The 18182-nt window shown below is 35.8% G+C and overlaps 1 protein-coding gene across 7 annotated transcripts; it reads right to left on the minus strand.

Moving 5' to 3' along the window:
- Positions 1-500: 500 nt before the first annotated feature.
- On the minus strand, positions 501-8764 carry LOC112192165 (lysosomal Pro-X carboxypeptidase). 7 transcript variants are annotated; one of them, XM_040517164.1, is made up of 12 exons: positions 8272-8764; positions 6704-7039; positions 5995-6184; positions 5118-5251; positions 4410-4522; positions 4146-4269; positions 3858-4013; positions 1510-1665; positions 1259-1342; positions 1019-1098; positions 872-921; positions 501-754 (listed from the first exon to the last, which is right to left on the minus strand). In XM_040517164.1, exons 1-12 carry the CDS (start codon positions 8671-8673, stop codon positions 621-623), a joined length of 1959 nt encoding a protein of 652 aa, XP_040373098.1. In that variant the 5' UTR covers positions 8674-8764; the 3' UTR covers positions 501-620. The 7 variants fall into 7 exon arrangements, with proteins under 7 accessions (XP_040373098.1, XP_040373103.1, XP_040373099.1 ...); XM_040517169.1 differs by having other exon boundaries at positions 6704-7023; positions 8272-8407; XM_040517165.1 differs by lacking the exon at positions 1259-1342 and having other exon boundaries at positions 8272-8763.
- Positions 8765-18182: the final 9418 nt, after the last annotated feature.

The following is an 18182-nucleotide window of genomic DNA, read 5'->3' on the forward strand; positions in this document are numbered from 1 at the left end:
TATATATATATATATATATATATCAGATCCGATCCAGAGCGAAGCTCCGCTTTGGAATTAACGTGTGAAGTTCCGCTTTGGAATTAACGTGTGAAGTTCGAGTTTTGGGTCACTTTTCGGTCGCATATCCACATCTCGACTGTTCAGTTTTTAGGTACTAGTGTATAGATCGTCTCTGCAAATTTTCAACCAAATTGATGATCGTTAAGGTATCTAACTCGCTTAAACCAATGGACGGACTGAATCTGTCAACCTGAACCGTACTAGCTTTAAGGCAGTTATCAATGCCTTAACGATCATCATTTTGGCTGAAAATTTACAGAGACGATCTATACACTAGTACCTAAAAACTAAACGGTCGAGATGTGGATATGCGACCGAAAAGTGACCCAAAACTCGAACTTCACACGTTAATTTTCAAAGCGGAGCTCCGCTCTGGATAGGATCTGTATATATATATATATATATATATATATATATATATATATATATATATATAATGTAAGGCTTACGCCTTAGTAAGACTGCCAATGTAATGTTTTAGCGTTTTAAAACATTGAAGAAAACTCAGAAAGACAGTTTTTAGATTTCTGCAGCCTCCTGATCAAGGCAAATGAAAACTAATGTTTATCAGCAAGGTCATGATAATATTCTGAGATCCACTTTGCAATGATCTTGATCTCTTGCTTCCTCACATCGTTAAGCCATTCTGGATCTTCACTAGTTTTGAACCTCAAGTCAACATGGTGAGCACCTGTTTATTAAGAACCAGCATCACAAATGTGTTAGTATGCATTCTCCTCAAATTGCATGCTTTCATGTATTTATCTGTGAGTTCATTTGATTTGGAAGTGACTAGCTAGGTATGAACCTTCTTTTGCAACAATTGCTACTATCCTCTTGGAAATATTGGTCAGCACCCTGAAATGATAAACACCAAAAGGAATTAAGACGGGTAAGAAATACAGTTTAGGGCTTTAGGTTAATAAAATTAACTGGGAAAGAAATTGATCATTACCCTCCACCACTCCAAGGGTCTCTTAAGCCATTAAAGAAGATGATGTTGCTCCCAAATCTTCTCAAAACCCTCTTGATATCCTGCCGATTGAAACAGTATATCCAACATTGACCCTTGAAACACAAGTTACCTCCAATTTCCACAAAATTCTTGCCTACATTAAGTACATAGTATATGTATACGTGCTATGTTATTACTAGAGCGCGGCACCGGAGGTAAGACTGACCCCGGAGCTCTTACCTGAACACATACTTCAATGAAAAATGTTTCAAAGCCGGCTACGATAACCAGGGATTTTTGGAAACTTCCTAAATCTGCATCCAACTGTGCCGAGATTTACAACATTTCTCTCACAATAATCATCTAATATATAAGAATAATTCTCATCTCGATCTCAAGAAAGAAAGAAACTATCAAACAAACAGAGTGTACTAATTAATTGATATAAAGTTTGGATTAATGATGGAAAATGATGATGATAGAGTACTCACATGGCCGCCAAACTCCGTGGTGATCCAAGTAGGCCTAGGCTCAACGCCGTAAGTCTCTTCGCAATAAGAGACTTGATCTTTGTATTGCCACTCAGAAGGTGGGAACATGCTCTCCTCATTGTTACCATCTGTTTGCATTATCATCTCCGTACACGCCTGCAGTTCGTACCAAATTTTTATAAGACAAAATGATGATCGAGTACTATGTATAAGTCCATCATGATCGATCACATGTACATTTGCTTCGCCAAACAAAAAAATAGTATGATTCATTCATGAGAAGTTGAGAACGTATCGAATTAGGGATGGGATTGCAAGGTTTTGCTCGATCCCCCTCTCTACACCTTATTTTTGCTTTTAAATAAAAAAGCTTGCTCACTGGACCACTTTTTAAATTCCTAAAACAACCTTAGTTATATACTTATATTATTCACACATAAAATAATAAATTACTCATTATACCTCTAGTTCAATCGTTATACCTCCATTCCTCTTATTTCTTGCATGCATACCCAAAAACTTAACTAATTTCTTTTTTTTAACTTTTGTTCATGAATTAAAAAATCAAAATTCTCTCATTTAATTGAACCGAAACATTTGCAACACGATTTGACAATAAAGTTTTTGATTCAGACTTTACATATATGTAAGGGGACAACATATATAATAGCAAAGCTTTGAAATTTCATGAATGGTAGCTAGCTTATATATATATAATTTTTTTTGTCATTAATTTATACCATGATCTATCTAAGATTCCAATTCCTCGCTGCAATTCTTATTCGAGGAGGATGAAGTTATCTCTTACTTACTACTTGGAGAATAATTTATTTTAAAGAAAGTAAAAGTCATTGATAAGACGATAGCAAAAACTCGAGAGCCAAAATATATATATATATATATATATATCTCATCCTCTATATATATATATATATATATATATATCTCATCCTCCACCAAACCTTAAACAAAGAAAATACTAGTTGCTTATTATTATAAATTGTTATTATTATTATTTTTTTAAAAGCTATAATTGTTATTTTATAAGATGATATATATGTAATTCAATAATTCAAAATAGATGGAGATCAAGTGAGAAAATTTGGAAGATCCAGTAGAAAAACTCAAGAAAGTATGTGTGTAATCATTTTAGACTCTTCATAAATATTTGTGGTATTTATTTTTTCAAGAAAATGTCAATTCATTGTAATTTAGGAAGATCAGCCTAATGATACTCTTAAAAAGGGTTTTTTTTTTTTTAATATATTTTTTTTATCAAAGTAAACACTTTCAAACTATTTTTTTTTATGAAAAAAGATCAACCCATTATATATATTCAGCAAGTTGTACAAAAACGAAACACCCCTATGGGGTCGACAAAATAATCGTTCCTTAGAGAACCCTAAACACCTGTTCTATAACAAGAACAAGCCCCAGGTCACCCCGAGTACACCCACCTTTTAAGGAAAATAACGCACCATTATTTCAAACAAAGATCAAACATCCTCCGAAGCAAGTAGTAAAATGAACCCTCAGAAAATGTGATCTTGGCGACCTGATAAGAAACTAAAAACTAGGACTGGAAGATGACAGATCACCTTCCATCCCGTCCAAAATTATGAAAGCCCAGGCCCACCAGCAAGCAACAGCCCACAAAGCCTCAGTCCACATGGCAATTACGAAGGCCACCCCCAGAAGTACTAAGGGCACCCCACCACCACCTCCCAGTTGCCTCGCCGTTGCAAAACTCCGCCACATAGCCCCTACGAGGCCATCGTGACCAAGCCGATTCCCACCCCATCCGCCAACGAAAGCAGAGCGGGCCATATCACCATCCTTCACCCTCTGCAGATCACTGCCCTCATCTCCAAGAGGATCTAATCCCACCCAGAAACCGTCGCCGCCTTTAGGCGAAGGCTGAAAACCAGTCTTGCGTTCAAGGCCACCGACAATCGCCACCGCCACCGTCGATCCAGAAGAACGCATCGGGTAGAGGTCAACCCGAAACAGACTGCCTCCACCATAGAAGACCGCACTACCCTCGTCGGAACACCACCAGGCATCACCACCTCCAAAAGTAACGATCTGGCCACCGCGTCGGTCGCTATCGCCCCCCTCAAAAGACGGATCAAGAGCAGATCCCTCATCACCACCAAACCAGATCTGGGCAATCAAGATTCTAGAACGAATCCCACCAAAATCATCACAATCGTCTTATATCTTGTTACTAACATTTACGTGGCTTAAGTTCTAAGAGCAATGTAAACATTTCACAAGTTGATTTCACTTAGTTTATGTTGGTAAAATAAAATCCAGAATTTAGGGAAAAAAAAAAAAGAACTCCCTACCTGCCAATCCCATCCTCCGAGGTCGTGAGGATCTGATTTATCATTAAGATCGAAACACTTGGCCGTCCCACTGTAATTATAGTAGACAGTAGCTGCACCATATAGCTTTGCAAATGTATCATTTCCCGTTGTTGGATCATCTATTGCCTTACACATCTGCACCACCAATGCAATCACATTTTCTTTTATCATTTATACTAAAATATATACCATTAATTTGATGGTTCTCGATCAATAAAAATTTGAAAAATGATTTTTTTTTTTTTTTTGTCTATGTGTTTCTTTAACCTGTTTCACTGGATATGCTGGCATGGGACTCATGAAATTCGAGGGAGTAGGATAATCCGTCATTGCTGTGTAAAGATAAGCAGTTTCAAGCCAATTTTGAAGATCATCTACGCTAATATTATTCCTGTGACGAAATGTAATGAAATATTTTAAACGAATATTCACAATAAATATTTCGTCATGAAATATTTTAAACGAATATTCACAATAAATATTTCACCGTTATTGTTTTAGATATAAACACAAAATGAATTGTGATCTTACGTGCATATTTTAAACGATTTCCGGAGTAGCTCAAGCCCTCCAGGTTGCTTTGCAGTGTCTTTGATATTTTCCCATGAGCCCTTGATCACTCTGTAACAACTTTCACTCTCACTCTAATTGAGCCATAAAATGCAACAATGAAAATAATTATTCAGTAAAAGTTACCATTAGATAGTTATAATAAGCTTAACCACCACACAATCATTTACTTCTGAACCATAGTTAGTAAATATGGAATGCGCGAAAAATATGTATGTGTATTAATCAAACGTTTTATTGAAACATTTGGGGAAAAAAAAATTTATTAATTGTTCATTTTTTAACTTTAAATATTACTTTATATATATATATATATTTTTCAATAATATGTAAAATACAAAAAAAATATATTAAAATAATGTATAAAACTTTTAACTTCAAAAGTACGAAAAATTTAATGAATTCTTTTTAAAATATACGAAATATGAAAATATTTTTATAAAAACTGTTAGTATGTATTTTGTTCGCGTATTATATGGCAAATTACTACCAGAGTTTTGACATAAGCCCTCATTAACATCATTTTTAATTAACAGTATTTGCGTATGTGTGACATGTAAGTGTTTACCATATTTACGGTAAGATATGATCATATGATTACTAGACATGTAATTACTCTTATCTTTGATCCCACACTAATGTCTAGAGAGAGAGAGAGAGAGAGAGAACCCTAAAGTCTTTAGTGACTATATTGTTGAAGCTATCTGGAGATGTTATGTTCTCAAAATTGAGGATCGGAGAAGATGATGCCAAAGCTCCAATTGTAACATGGGGATATTTCAACCTAAACCATGCTGCCAGCACTGCCAAAAAAAAATTAAACTTTAATAATAATACTAAATTCCAAACCAGCTGTTCAAGTCAAAGAAAAATTATTACTGTTTTGGTCAATTGTGAAACTTATATATATATATACATACAAATTTGCTCACTTAAGGGACCGCTTTAAGAGACTGTGAGCGACAAATGCATATTAACCACATGTATTAAATATAAAATCAGAAATTATAATAACTTAAAACTGTGCATTTATTTTCAGCCGTCAGATTCATCTGTCTCTCACAGTCCCTTAAAAACTGTCCCTTAGGTGAGCCTTTATATATATATATATATATTAATTAAATAAATAGTAAGAATATTCATAAATAATGAAAAGAGAGAATTTCACAAATGGTTACTCAACCATGACTCATTCGACATTTTAGTCACTCAATTTTCAAATATATCAATTTGGTCACTCAACTATTACTCTGTCAATCACTTTGGTCATCGAATGAGCATTTTGTCTCATTTTAATCACTTCTCTCATTCATTCCAATTCAATTTTTCATTTTTCACAATTAGCTGGATGAAAATATCATTGATATTGTGGAACATAAAGTTTTTTTTTAATGAAAAAAAAATTAATGGAGTGACTAAAGTGAATAAGAGAGTTAAAGTTGAGTGACTAAAGTGATATATTTAAAAAGTATGTGACTAAAGTATCGAACAGGTAAAAGCTAAGTGACCATTTGTGATATTCTCCCTAATGAAAAATATAACATACTTCCTCCATAGGAACCTCCAAAGACCACTACAGGTGAGTCAGTTCCTGTCAAATTCTTCTTCAAATCAATAATTAAGGAAGCATAATCTGCCAAGGCTTGTGTGGAGCTCAGATATCCCAGTGTACTTGCGTTGCTATAAGCCACATCTTTCTTGCCCCCAAAAGGTAAAGACTTTCCATAGAACCTATGCTGCAAATGAAATGTGTGAAAATTATTTTATTAGATTGTTGATTTATATAAATATAATTAATTTTATTTTTATTATTTAAATATATATATATATATATATTTTTTTTATGAAAAAAGGTCAGCCCATTATATATATTCAGCAAGCAGTACAAAAATGAAACACCCTATGGGGTCGACAGAAAGAATCGTTCCTTAGAGAACCCTAAACACCTATTCTATGACAAGAACAAGCCCCAGGCCACCCCGAGTACACCCACATTTTGAGGAAAGTAACGCACCCTTATTTCAAACAAACATCAGCATCCTCCGAAGTAAATAATAAAATGAACCCTCAGAGGATGTGAACTTTGCGACCTATTAAAGAGACTAAAAGTTAGGAATGGAAGATGATAAATCACCTTCCATCCCTTCTAAAATTAAACAAGCCCAGCAGGCCCACCAAGCCCAGGAATGAGAAACCCAAACAGGGACACCCAACCAAGACCAGACCCAGGCCCAAAACAAAAAGTCAACACAAACCCTAGCAGAGTTACTGCCAGCTTGATCATCACCGCCGCCACCAACATCGTGATCACTGCCGTGATCTACACCAAACCTGCCACCATCACACCTCCAGCCTCCCAACCCGGCCGATGCATGCCAGACCATGTCCCAGTACTCAAGAACAATACCGCGGTCACGAGTAGAAGACCTTGACCAGTTGCCGCCGTCGTCATCTGACAACCAAACACCCTTGGTCGTCGTCCGACCTTCGTCAAACCAGTCCACCCCAAGTCGAGGCTTTGTGAGCAAATCCGGCCACAGTCTAGCACCGCTCGCTCTAGTACCCACTTCCGGCCCTCGTACCAAATCCGCCTCAAAATATTATTTTAAATTGACGTAACATATCAGTATTAATTAAGCCAATAAGGCTTATGGTTAAATTTTCATAAACCCACAATTTACCCTTCTTTGATTATAGTCTAAAAATTTATAATTTAACATATGAAGGATAAAATAGTAAATATAATCAGTATTAATTAAGCCAATAAGGCTTATGGTTAAATTTTCATAAACCCACAATTTACTCTTCTTTGATTATAGTCTAAAAATTTATAATTTAACATATTAAGGATAAAATAGTAAATATAATAGCAAACTGAATTGAAAGAAATTACCAAAAAAAAAAAATCTTAAACGTTTTGTTAACTGCATTGGCAGTTTTTTTTTTTTTGAGTTGGCAGTTTAAATAGAAAGATTACTTATTAAACAAAAAGTTATTCATAATTTCATAAAAAATAAACAACTTTTTATAGAAATTGCTAAAACAAATAAAAACTCAAATAAATATTGTAGATCAGTATTATCAGTATTAATTAAGCCAATAAGGCTTATGGTTAAATTTTCATAATCCCACAATTTACCCTTCTTTGATTATAGTCTAAAAATTTATAATTTAACATATGAAGGATAAAATAGTAAATATAATAGCAAACTGAATTGAAAGAAATTACCAAAAAAAAAAAATCTTAAACGTTTTGTTAACTGCAATGGAAGTTTTTTTTTTTTTTTGAGTTGGCAGTTTAAATAGAAAGATTACTTATTAAACAAAAAGTTATTCATAATTTCATAAAAAATAAACAACTTTTTTATAGAAATTGCTAAAACAAATAAAAACTCAAATAAATATTGTAGATACAAATAAAGTATAAAAAAATAAAATGGCCAATTGACACACGCTTAAGAGGCTAGTATATAATTAATGCCAATTCTTGGTTAAATTTTTGAACTATCATATATGCCCTCACATAATATAGATATTAATAAATAAATTATTTATATATGAGGATAAGATAGTCAATTGACTATATCATATTTCAAAATATTGCAATATCTCCCATGAAAAATAGAGAAACTTCCTCAAAATCAGGAGAGGAACTGTTGTAACTTTTTTAAATTTAAAAAAATAAAAACAAAAACCAATTGACATGTGCAGAGCACATGTTAAGAGGCTAGTATTATATTAAAATATTATCTATTCGTTTCTTAAATTAAATTTCCATAATCATGGAAAAGTAGACAACATCGTTCATATTGAACTTAATTACCTCAATGAAAATGATGAGGGCTTTAAAATGGGGAGCCGTGTCATACAGAAAACCAGTGTTCTCCGCAAACCATTCTATGTTCCCTTCATTACCAGTGTAAACAAAGATTGGAGCATTGCTCTTGGCGCCTCCCCAGAACGTATCATTTATCAAATACCTCTGTTGGAAAGTTTCATTGCTCTTGGGATAGTAATTGAAATGATCAAGGACTTGGGTGAAGTATTTGGTTCTGTAAAGTTGGTTTTGACCAGCAGAAGGTGATATCTTTTCTCCTGGGGATATCAGTAAAGATGGGAATCTACGATGTGAGGATTTGGCAGAGTGGACAGGAAGAGAATGAAGCAAACAGAAGAAAGAGAACCAGAAAAGAAATGGGGACCTAGATTCTGTCATCTTTTTCATGTTTTTGTGTTTCTCTGGTATTGCAGAGAGACTTTTAAAGTTTTAAGTGTGGAGAAACCCTAGTATATTCGAGAGGAAGAAAAGGCCAAGAGAGCGTGGCTGCCATGGATAACAAGTCGATAATCCTGGTTTTTTTTTGTGGACACGACGACAATCCTGGTTGGATTAATAACTAATTTGACTATTTTTGTGGTGCAAATCAGATTGGGTAAGATAAAAAGAAAATTTAGGAAAATTTTATTCGCAATCCTTAAATACTTAATACACATCACTTATTTGATACACCACTCATTTAATAAATTCTATCATTTTATTAAATACACCACTCAAACTACCTAAATTATCCTCAAATCTCAAAATTCTATATAAAATCACTATACATAAATCAATATTTTTGGATAAAAAAAAATAAAATCATCATCCTAAACTTTATCATAATCACAAAATTCTATATATATCATAATGAATTTAAATACATTTAATTATCAGAATCACCATAATAATTTATATTTTCTTTCAATTATTATCATGAAACCTGTACAATCTTAAGAATTTTGTTATTCAAAATTGTTGGTAGTCAAGATTTTTGAAAAATAATTAAGAACACATGAAGAGGAACCCCAACTAGGTTTATAACTACATTGTTGTTATTTTCACTCTATTAGTTATCATGAAACAATATATACAATCATAAGGATTTTGTAATCCAAAATTGCTAGAAGTCAAGCTTGTAGAAGAAGATTCCAATTAGGGTTTATATATATCATACTAGTTTTTATTTTCTCTCTATTAATTACCATGAAACAAATACGTGAAGAATTTTGTAATGCATAATCGCTAATAATCAAGTTTCTCATGAAGTCATGACAAAGATTTCAACTAGAATTTATAACAAAATTAAAAGCTATTAAACATATTCCAACTATAGTTCATTTTCTAATATGGATGTCTTTTTAGTCATTTCATTTACCCATATAATCTGATTTTAAATGTAGAAAAATTGGAATGTGTATTAAGTATTTAAGGATGTGTTAATAAAATTTCTCGAAAATTTATTGGCCCAAAGCAAAAAAGAAAAGAAAACGTATAATTTACTGAGATGAGTTTACCTGCTGTGATTAAAATGTTTGGTAAGTTTTTTGATTTGTGGGATTTGGGATGTTGTAGAGGGATCGGGACTGTTGATGCATTTTATTTAGGGTGTTAATAATCAGACACCACTTTTTTCTTTTTTCTTTTAGGGAAGCAGAGTCGAGCTCCATTCAATATATTAACGACGTCACGGCGTTAAGTTAGAGAGATTTGAAAATCCATCATAATACAAATTGAAGAACAGATCTAGTCTGCACAAAGCAGATGTGCCTAAACTAAAAAGTCCAAACAGAATAGAAACTGTCCAAAGCAACCAAATTATTACTAGCCAACAAAGCTAAAACCTAAAGAAACTGCAGAAAAGAAAAGCAAAAAATAAAACTTCCCTAACCTACCCTATCCGAAGATGGAACTACTATCTTGAGCATCTTGACGCCTAAGACCCAAATGGTGTACATCGCAACAAAACAACACAGTCACACAGTAACATCCCAGAGATAGAAATAGGGCTAGAAAAGAAACTGACTCCCTCCCCAAAAGCCCAGTCCAGCCTAGACTAAGTGGATAGGAAAGAGGAGAACTGGGCCCAAAACTAGGCCCATGTCACTAGGCTAGCCAATAGGCCCAAGCGCTGCAAACCAAAACCTAGTAAGGCAGAGGCTCAAGCCCACTGCCTAGATCCATCTTCCTCACACCAGCCGAACCAGACGAGCCTTCCCGGAAGGCAGACCTGCCCTTCACCGCTCTGGCTAAAAAGAACCCCGACCTCAACTTGGCCTCAATCAATCACGATCAACAGCTAAAAATCATCGCCACCTTCTTTGGATTTCCGACATGGCTGTTGAAGACTCTCTAACGTAGTAACCTCGAGACAGATACCACCCGCCAAACTACGCCCCTGGAATCACACCCTCAACCGCCATAGCCACCATCGTCGCAATAGGAGCCTTAAACACCGCCTTTCAGTATCGTCAATTCACGATCCAAATAACCACCCTGTCGCACGAGAAGCCTGCAGACCGCCTCTCAGAACCACGCCGTGGTAGTCTCGCCGCCGTTGCCTGGTTAGGGGATCGCAAGGTCGCCGCCACTACGGAGGCCTCTTAGGTTTTGAAATAATCAGACACCATTTTGTGTGTTAATTATAACACAAAAGGGTGTGTGATTAATATTTTTAAAGAAAAATCGTGTGTGAATATCATTAAATGTTCAAGGGGATTGAAAATAAAATGTGTGAAAAGTAAAATGTCTGATGTGGCATATTAGTTCTTTGTAAAACTAACACCATTCAGGTCATGAAATCAAATCTTGTATACATAAATGAGTAAAAAAAAAAGACAGAAAAAGGTACAAAGTCCATGATTCAACAAAAGAACAGATCTCCTCTTCAAAAAAAAAAAAAACAAAAGAACAGATCTGGAAAGCCTGAAAAAACCTTATTGTCTGGTCTGCTTAATACAACCCCCCTTCTATGGTGCTAGTTGCTGCTTCTATAGGCTCTTCCTACAGAATTTGCTACAAGTCTTCTTCCAAAGACCCCCACGACCACGCTGAAGTTATCAGGTGGTCTCTTCCTCTACTAATGGTATAGCCCGCTACTTTTGGCTTTGTCATCCGGGATTGTAATGGTTGTCCTCTCCTTACTAGGTCTTGAAGTTTTGGATCCACAAGCATTCCTATTGCTGAATATTCTGCTCTTAAGGATGGCCTGCAGGCTGCTATTAGATTCAGCTATTCTAAGATTCCAGTCGAAGGTGATTATTCCTTGGGTTGTGTCAATGGTGTTTATAACGTTCCTTGGTGTCTCAAATCCCTTATTTATGATGTCAAGAACATGGCCTTAAAGTTTGATTCCATCTCCTTTTCTCATGTTTTTCAGGAAGCTAATTTTTTAGCGGATGCGGAGACTTCTATTGGCCAAAGTTTTCCTAACCCTACGATCTGGATTAGCCAAATTCCTAGCCAAGCTGCTGTTGCTTTTAATTTAGACTTGTTAAATTGTGGTTCCCTTAGAGGCTTCTCCTTATAATTTTCTTTTCTTCTAAAAAAAAAAAAAAAAAGGAACTCAAACTATGGCTTTCTTTTTTTCAAGCACAAAAACTCTGGACCATTTATCCTTTCACACATTGGTAAATGTCGAACTTCTATCATGTTTCAACTTTTAAATTTAATTTTTTATTGCAGTGACTTCTATAGTACCGACGATCGATATGATAGAGATTCTAAATTTCTTTATCTAAGCAAATGATGTGGTAACATGTATGTTAGTAGTATTGTTTCAAGTTGTTTTGCAAACAAAACGGCTTAAGTTGTTGGTAACAAAGATTTGTGGAAGGTTAAAACAAGAATTGTGTGCACAGTTGCATAGAAGATAGAATTAATTACTTATAATACTGGGTCTTAAATAGTATACATTTATTTCTTTCGGCAAAATAAAGAAAAATTTATTAAATGAAAAAGAGAACAGATAAGGAGAGGACATGAGGCCAAAACTCTTTATTATTTTATCAAGGATAAAAAAAGCAAAAAGCATGCATCCCTCATAACAAATCCTTCAGAAATTATAAAGCAAAGAAGGCCTATGGGGAATTTGGAGCGACCTCGATAGGCGAAATCTAGGATTTCATGTACTGGAGGTGGCGACCTCACGGTCTCCAGACTAGGCAGCCACGGAACAGCGTCGGCAAGGGTACATAGAGGCGGTGTAGTCTTCTTGGTTTGTCGACCGCATTGCTTCAGATTGATTGCTTGACGGGAAATGTTAAGGCGGTAATGGCTCCGATTCGCAGCGGTTTCGGCTGAGACGGTTGAGGGTGCAGGCCGGGTTGCGGAGGGGTCCTCTTCGTGCTGATTTTGGATTCGTCTGAGGTTTGCAGCTACAACGGTAGCGGGGGTTGCTTTAGCGTTAGTGTTTTCTGGGCTTGGCGGCTGTCTGATCTTGGTTGTGCTTAAGCAGGGTCAGGTCTTCATTCGTTGACCATGCTATGGCGGAGGAGCATGACCAGCCACCAGATTGTTGACGGGAGGCTACTCCCTTGACTGTTTGGTGCAGGTCGAGCTGGGGAGACGAGGTGCGGGGGTGGGTTTTGGCCATTGCGTCGTGGCCTGGCCAAGTTGCTATTTAGGGCCTGGCTTGGCTAGCCCATTCTCCCTCCACCTCTTCTTTTTTGTTTGGGTCTGTTCTGGACGTTTGGGGAGTGGCAAAGCTCTAATTTGTTATTTGTTTCAAATAAGTGCTCTTTCCTTGTTTTGCTCTTGGTCGAAGTCGTATGCTGGTTGATGGGTGGCGATGTATACAAGAGAGGTCTTAGGCGTCAACATTTGTCAAGATAGTAGCTCTGATTTAGGGTTCGATAGGAGTGGAGTTTTTTCCTTTTCCATTTTCTTTTCTAGACTGGTTTTTTTTCCTTTCTTTTAGTCCATTCTGCTTTGTGTAGCTTTATTATGTGCATCAAGATGTATTATGAGGGATTTTTGAATCCCTCTAGCTTGACCGAGTGAGGTAGTTGATGTTATTAATGAAATCTGATTCCATTTCTCTAAAACAAAAAAAGCAAAAACCATTATAAACCATAAATTTAGTTTTAAGATTACCAAAGTCGACATAATTAAAAGTTGAGACACACTATAAGTGTCTGATTATGTGCAGGCATTGCAGAATACTGCGATTAGACACTGTTTTGCTTTGAATTTTTATGTTAAGATTTTGAAAGAACGAATAATATCTCATCTAGAGTTGCTTCACCCTGATGAAGTATCATTAAATTATTTTGCATCATAAATTTCCTATCTTCACGGATCACTCATTACATCTTCTCCTCTATTATTAACTCATTGAACCCCTATCCTAGATCTGACTAGGTGATCCCCTTCCGTAGCCAATTGGGTTGAGTTGGTCTAAACCTTGATTTGTCTGTCCCAATTGCAGTGAGACCTTTACTCGAACATTCATTTCTATCGCTACAACTGCACAACTCTTCCTAAAACCTAATGTTTTGTAGTGATTTGGTCCATGGTAGAACGAATATTCCTACCAAAGTTCCATAATGTTTCATAATCCATAAAATGACGAGTAAGATTACATACTTGAACACACCAATTACCAAAATCGTGATATTAATTGAGAAATTAATCATATCCTTTGAAAAGACATGGCATCAATTGGGCATGAACCATTAAAGCACTAATAAGAGTCTTGTTAGTAAAAGGCTAAAAGCTATCAATAGCACCTACTCGATCCACTCTATAACTATTAAATTTTGAAGACAGTAAAGAGTAGCTAGGGCAATCTACCACAGAAAAGTCTATAGAATTTATACATGATCAAGTCATACGTGATATACTGATATATATGACATACAAGTCACATAGCATGTATGGTATGGCCGTATGGGCAAGTAGGTCAACCATAGGATTGAATGAATAATCGTTGTACGTGACCATTTTGCAGTACTACAAGATGAATAGGAAATACCAAGATAATTTTTTAAGGTTGGTACTTGGTACCAAGAGATCAATAATCAATAATGTACTTGTTACATCTCGACAAAAGGTTCGACACGGCATATCATATACTTGAATTTCGAAGTTTTACCAAGCGCATCACCCTCTCACCTCTGTTCGCACCCTTCAATTTCGCAAGAAAAAAGAATCCATTATCATAAGACAAACTCCGCATAAAATGGCTGCACTCATTAGTGTTAGGCCTCTTCTAATTTAGGTAGTTTCAGTCACCTTATTTTGGTGTGAATCTGTGATAGCTCTCACCTTTTCTTTCTGGTGAATGTGGCCATTTGAATAGTGAATTCAGGGGAATTGGGGTGAAACTTTATCTGCACTCATGTTCTTCTGCTGGTCAATAATGACACTCAATTGAACATCACTGCACTTTGAGACATTATTCAAAAGTTGCCTCATGCCAAAATTCGGCCTTGAAAATTGCAATAATTATGGTAAATTGAAGGAAAATAATTGAAAAGAATCCATTCAAAATCAGACTAGTTTTTTCTTGGTGTTTACTGTCATAACAACAAGATTTGGCATTAACTTAATAATAGTCTCTTGAGTGCGTGTCATTTGACATTTTTTTTCTTAGAGAAATGTAAAACAATAAATTACATCAAAAATAAAAACTCAATTTTCCAATAAAAGAAAATTTTTTTTTTTATAGTTTTTGTGGAATGGCTATTCTTCCGATTTTACTATTTTTTGATAAAAATGTTTTACTTCTACTTATTAATAAACCATGGGCAAAATAGATAGTTCAAAAAAGAACAATTAGTTTGAGACCAAGCTAATAAAATTCTCTATTTCTTTAGCTAAAGTAGTTTTTTGCGTATTGAGCAGCATTATCTATTTAAGCTAGTTTTAAAATGAAGTTTTGTTTATACACCTTGTTTTGGTCATTCAGTTTAGTAAACAGAATCAAGAGTTACTCTCACAGTCTCACTCTCGATATTTAGAGAGCTAATTATTATATTATAAAAACTAAAGGTTTTTTTTTTTTTTTTTTTTTTAGGAAATAAAAACTAAAGGTTGAAATTATTTTGGCCTTCTAGTGGGTCTTTCCTGTTTGGTTTTGGGTTGGAGGCGATGACTTTTTGGAGTAGTGGTGAATTGACGGTGTTGACAATAGGGTGATGACGGTGTTGGGTTCACTTTAGTCCTAGGTCTGCATGTCCGACAATTCTTTTGGTTGGGTTTAGGTCACAATGAGTGTTGGCTTGGTCGATCAAAAGCTGGTCAGGTGGACTCTGGGTGGTGAGTTAGTGTCGACACAAGTGAGTTGTCTAGTTTCAGGGTTCTTTTTGACTAGATGAGAGGTGAGATGTCAAATATTCACTGCTTCTTCGCTTGTTGTCTTTGCCATATAGCTGTATTGCAAGTTTTGAGTCTGTCATTATAGAGTTCCAATGTGAAGTCTAGTGGCTATTTCTGTGATAGAGATGTTGTCCAAACTTGTTGTAAGCAGTTCATTATTAATGAAGTTCTTCTTGATCAAAAAAAAAAAAAAGTTGAAATTATTTTACCTTCTTCAACTTTATACATAAATTTGTCTGTGCTCTTGAACTTTGGATTTGATCACATGTTCTCAGTACCCTTATATTCTCCATTTTGATCAATTAGAGTCCGCCCTTATCTAATCTATTAAATTCTTCATGAATCGTTAACTTGGTGATTCCAGTCAAAATTAATTTTCAGCCTCAGGTCACATAAAAAATACCATATACATGGCCAAGGCCAAAAATTGTCATGAGGGGGCTCGCCAGATAGTAGTTGAAAGAGAAATTGACGATGTAGTTTATTGCCGACTATAATTGATTGAATTGGAGAGTATAAGGGCATAGGTGCTCAAATAAGAAATTTGATGATATAATCAATTTTAGGCATGGTAGGTGAATATAAAAACTAGAACTAGAAAGTCATTTAGAGAGAGTGCTAGTGGCTAGGCTGATTTTTTTTTAAAATATGCTCTCTAAAATAACTAATGAGCTAAAATAGAGAAGCTATTGGATATACTCAAGTGATATTTCTTTCCACCCATGATATAAGATGAGGTTTTGAGTTTAAATACTCTCTCTCTCTCTCTCTCTCTCTCTCTCTCTCTCTCTCTCTCTCTCTCTCTCTCTCTCTCCCTCTCTCTCTCCCTCTCCCTCTCCCTCCCTCCCCCCCTAATAGACGGATATGTTATGTCAACGAATTTGAAAATTGTAACAAATGTTGAAGAAAATAGAAACCAAATGCACAAAAGTATTCTTTTATTTAATTATAAAGATACAAACATGGATCAATCACAAGTCCATTCAAAAATGGGACAAATTTGATCGTAACTTTTATTATTGTGTACTAATTTAAGGACTTCGATGAAGCCTATCAACAAAGTCAATCTAATGGCACATTTCCTTACCTAGAATGAGAAAGGAAATGAATGAATGATTCCGGTGTATGAGATTTTCTGCGTTTACTAACCTATACAGGTATGAGAATGATTTCAATGTATGAGATTCTACGTTTACTAACATATATAGGTATGAGAATGACCTCAATATATAAGATTCCAGTGTTAACTAACAAATATAGGTATTGGAGTGAGTGTGAGTTCCACCTCATTATCAGGAATCGATTCCTGAATATCCCTTGATAACCAGGAAAGGGTATGGGTTTAGAAATGATTCCCATACTAATTGTTTTTTTCTCCCGTTCTAATTATCTCAAATTCATGACTTCTTCCATTTCAGTTGTCTCCGATTCATGTCTTTTACCATTCCAAGTAAGTAAACATGTCATAAACTCAATTCTTTAGTCTAACCTAAACAACGGTAGATCTCTGCGATGAAGGCCGATCTAAATCTAATTCTCTAATTTGATTAATTTAATGAGCGATGAAGCTTAAAAGTAATGATATGTTGTTAAAGTTTGGGAGGAGGGAGGTGAGCGTCTTCCGTGGTATTCTTATAATCATGATTTTTGAAGGGTGTTGCACTCGACTCTTTTAAAGATGAGTTTGGTATGATATAAGCTCTGATGTTTAACAAAATAATGATCATACCTTCTTAGAGCAAGTTCACCCGTTGGGTCATCAGGTCATCCACTATTCACTACTTTTTAGTGTTAATTTCACCCTCTGGGTCACGAGCACAGTGTATTTCGTGCCCTGGGTTACCCTGTACAGTGTTCTGGGTCACCATGGTGACCTGCACAGTGTATTTTGTACCCTAGGTCACGGACACAGTGTATTTCATGACATAGAGAATGAAAATATACACTAAAAAGCAGTGAATAGTAGGTGACCTGGTGACCAAACGGGTGAGTTTGCTCTTATATCTAGCAAACTCGTCTAATTTAGGCTACTAATTATAGGATATCTAAGGGTAGAGAAAAGACTAAATATCCAGGAAAGAAAAGAATTGTTAAAAAATGAGACTATGGCTCTCTCCAAAACCAAGCCGCCAGGGCTATGGTTCTCCATTTCGGCGACCGCCTCTGGTCCCCGTCCTAATTGGTGGCTGCTTTTCCAGGCTCTGCAGTCTATTACCCGCACTCTAACGCCGCTGTTTTCCAGCGAATGCTCAACCATGCCCAACTCCTAGACCATGGGAACTCGATGTGAATAAGGGGAATGGCCAGGTAGATCTGATTGAGATCGGGAATCGAAGGACTTGGAATCCGGGAGTGCGAATCAAATTGGGGAGATGGCGACTCAAATCTCAAGTCAATCACAATGGAGTATTGAAGTCTCCCAGGTCCGGGCATGGAGATCTGGCCGGATTTGTATGGGCTGGCTTGATGATTGAGGGGGTGCGGCATCATGCGTCGATTGCGAGCAAGGCGACAACAGGTGGTGTAGAACGTCTTGTAGGGGAAGTGATGCGATTGAAGACATCGACAATGAAATGGCAAGCTAGTCTTGCTATGAA

This window comes from Rosa chinensis, chromosome 3, assembly GCF_002994745.2.
Source record: "Rosa chinensis cultivar Old Blush chromosome 3, RchiOBHm-V2, whole genome shotgun sequence".
NCBI lineage: Eukaryota > Viridiplantae > Streptophyta > Magnoliopsida > Rosales > Rosaceae > Rosa > Rosa chinensis.

What these genes read in the sequence shown, in the direction of transcription:
- LOC112192165 (XM_040517164.1), bottom strand. Translation starts at nt 8,673, where the DNA reads ATGAAAAAGATGACAGAATCTAGGTCCCCATTTCTTTTCTGGTTCTCT. An exon ending in TGGAGGTTCCTATGGAGGAA is followed by an intron (nt 5,252 to 5,994) that starts GTATGTTATATT and finishes TTTTTTTGGCAG; the next exon opens with TGCTGGCAGCATGGTTTAGG. An exon ending in AAATCGTTTAAAATATGCAC is followed by an intron (nt 4,270 to 4,409) that starts GTAAGATCACAA and finishes ATTTCGTCACAG; the next exon opens with GAATAATATTAGCGTAGATG.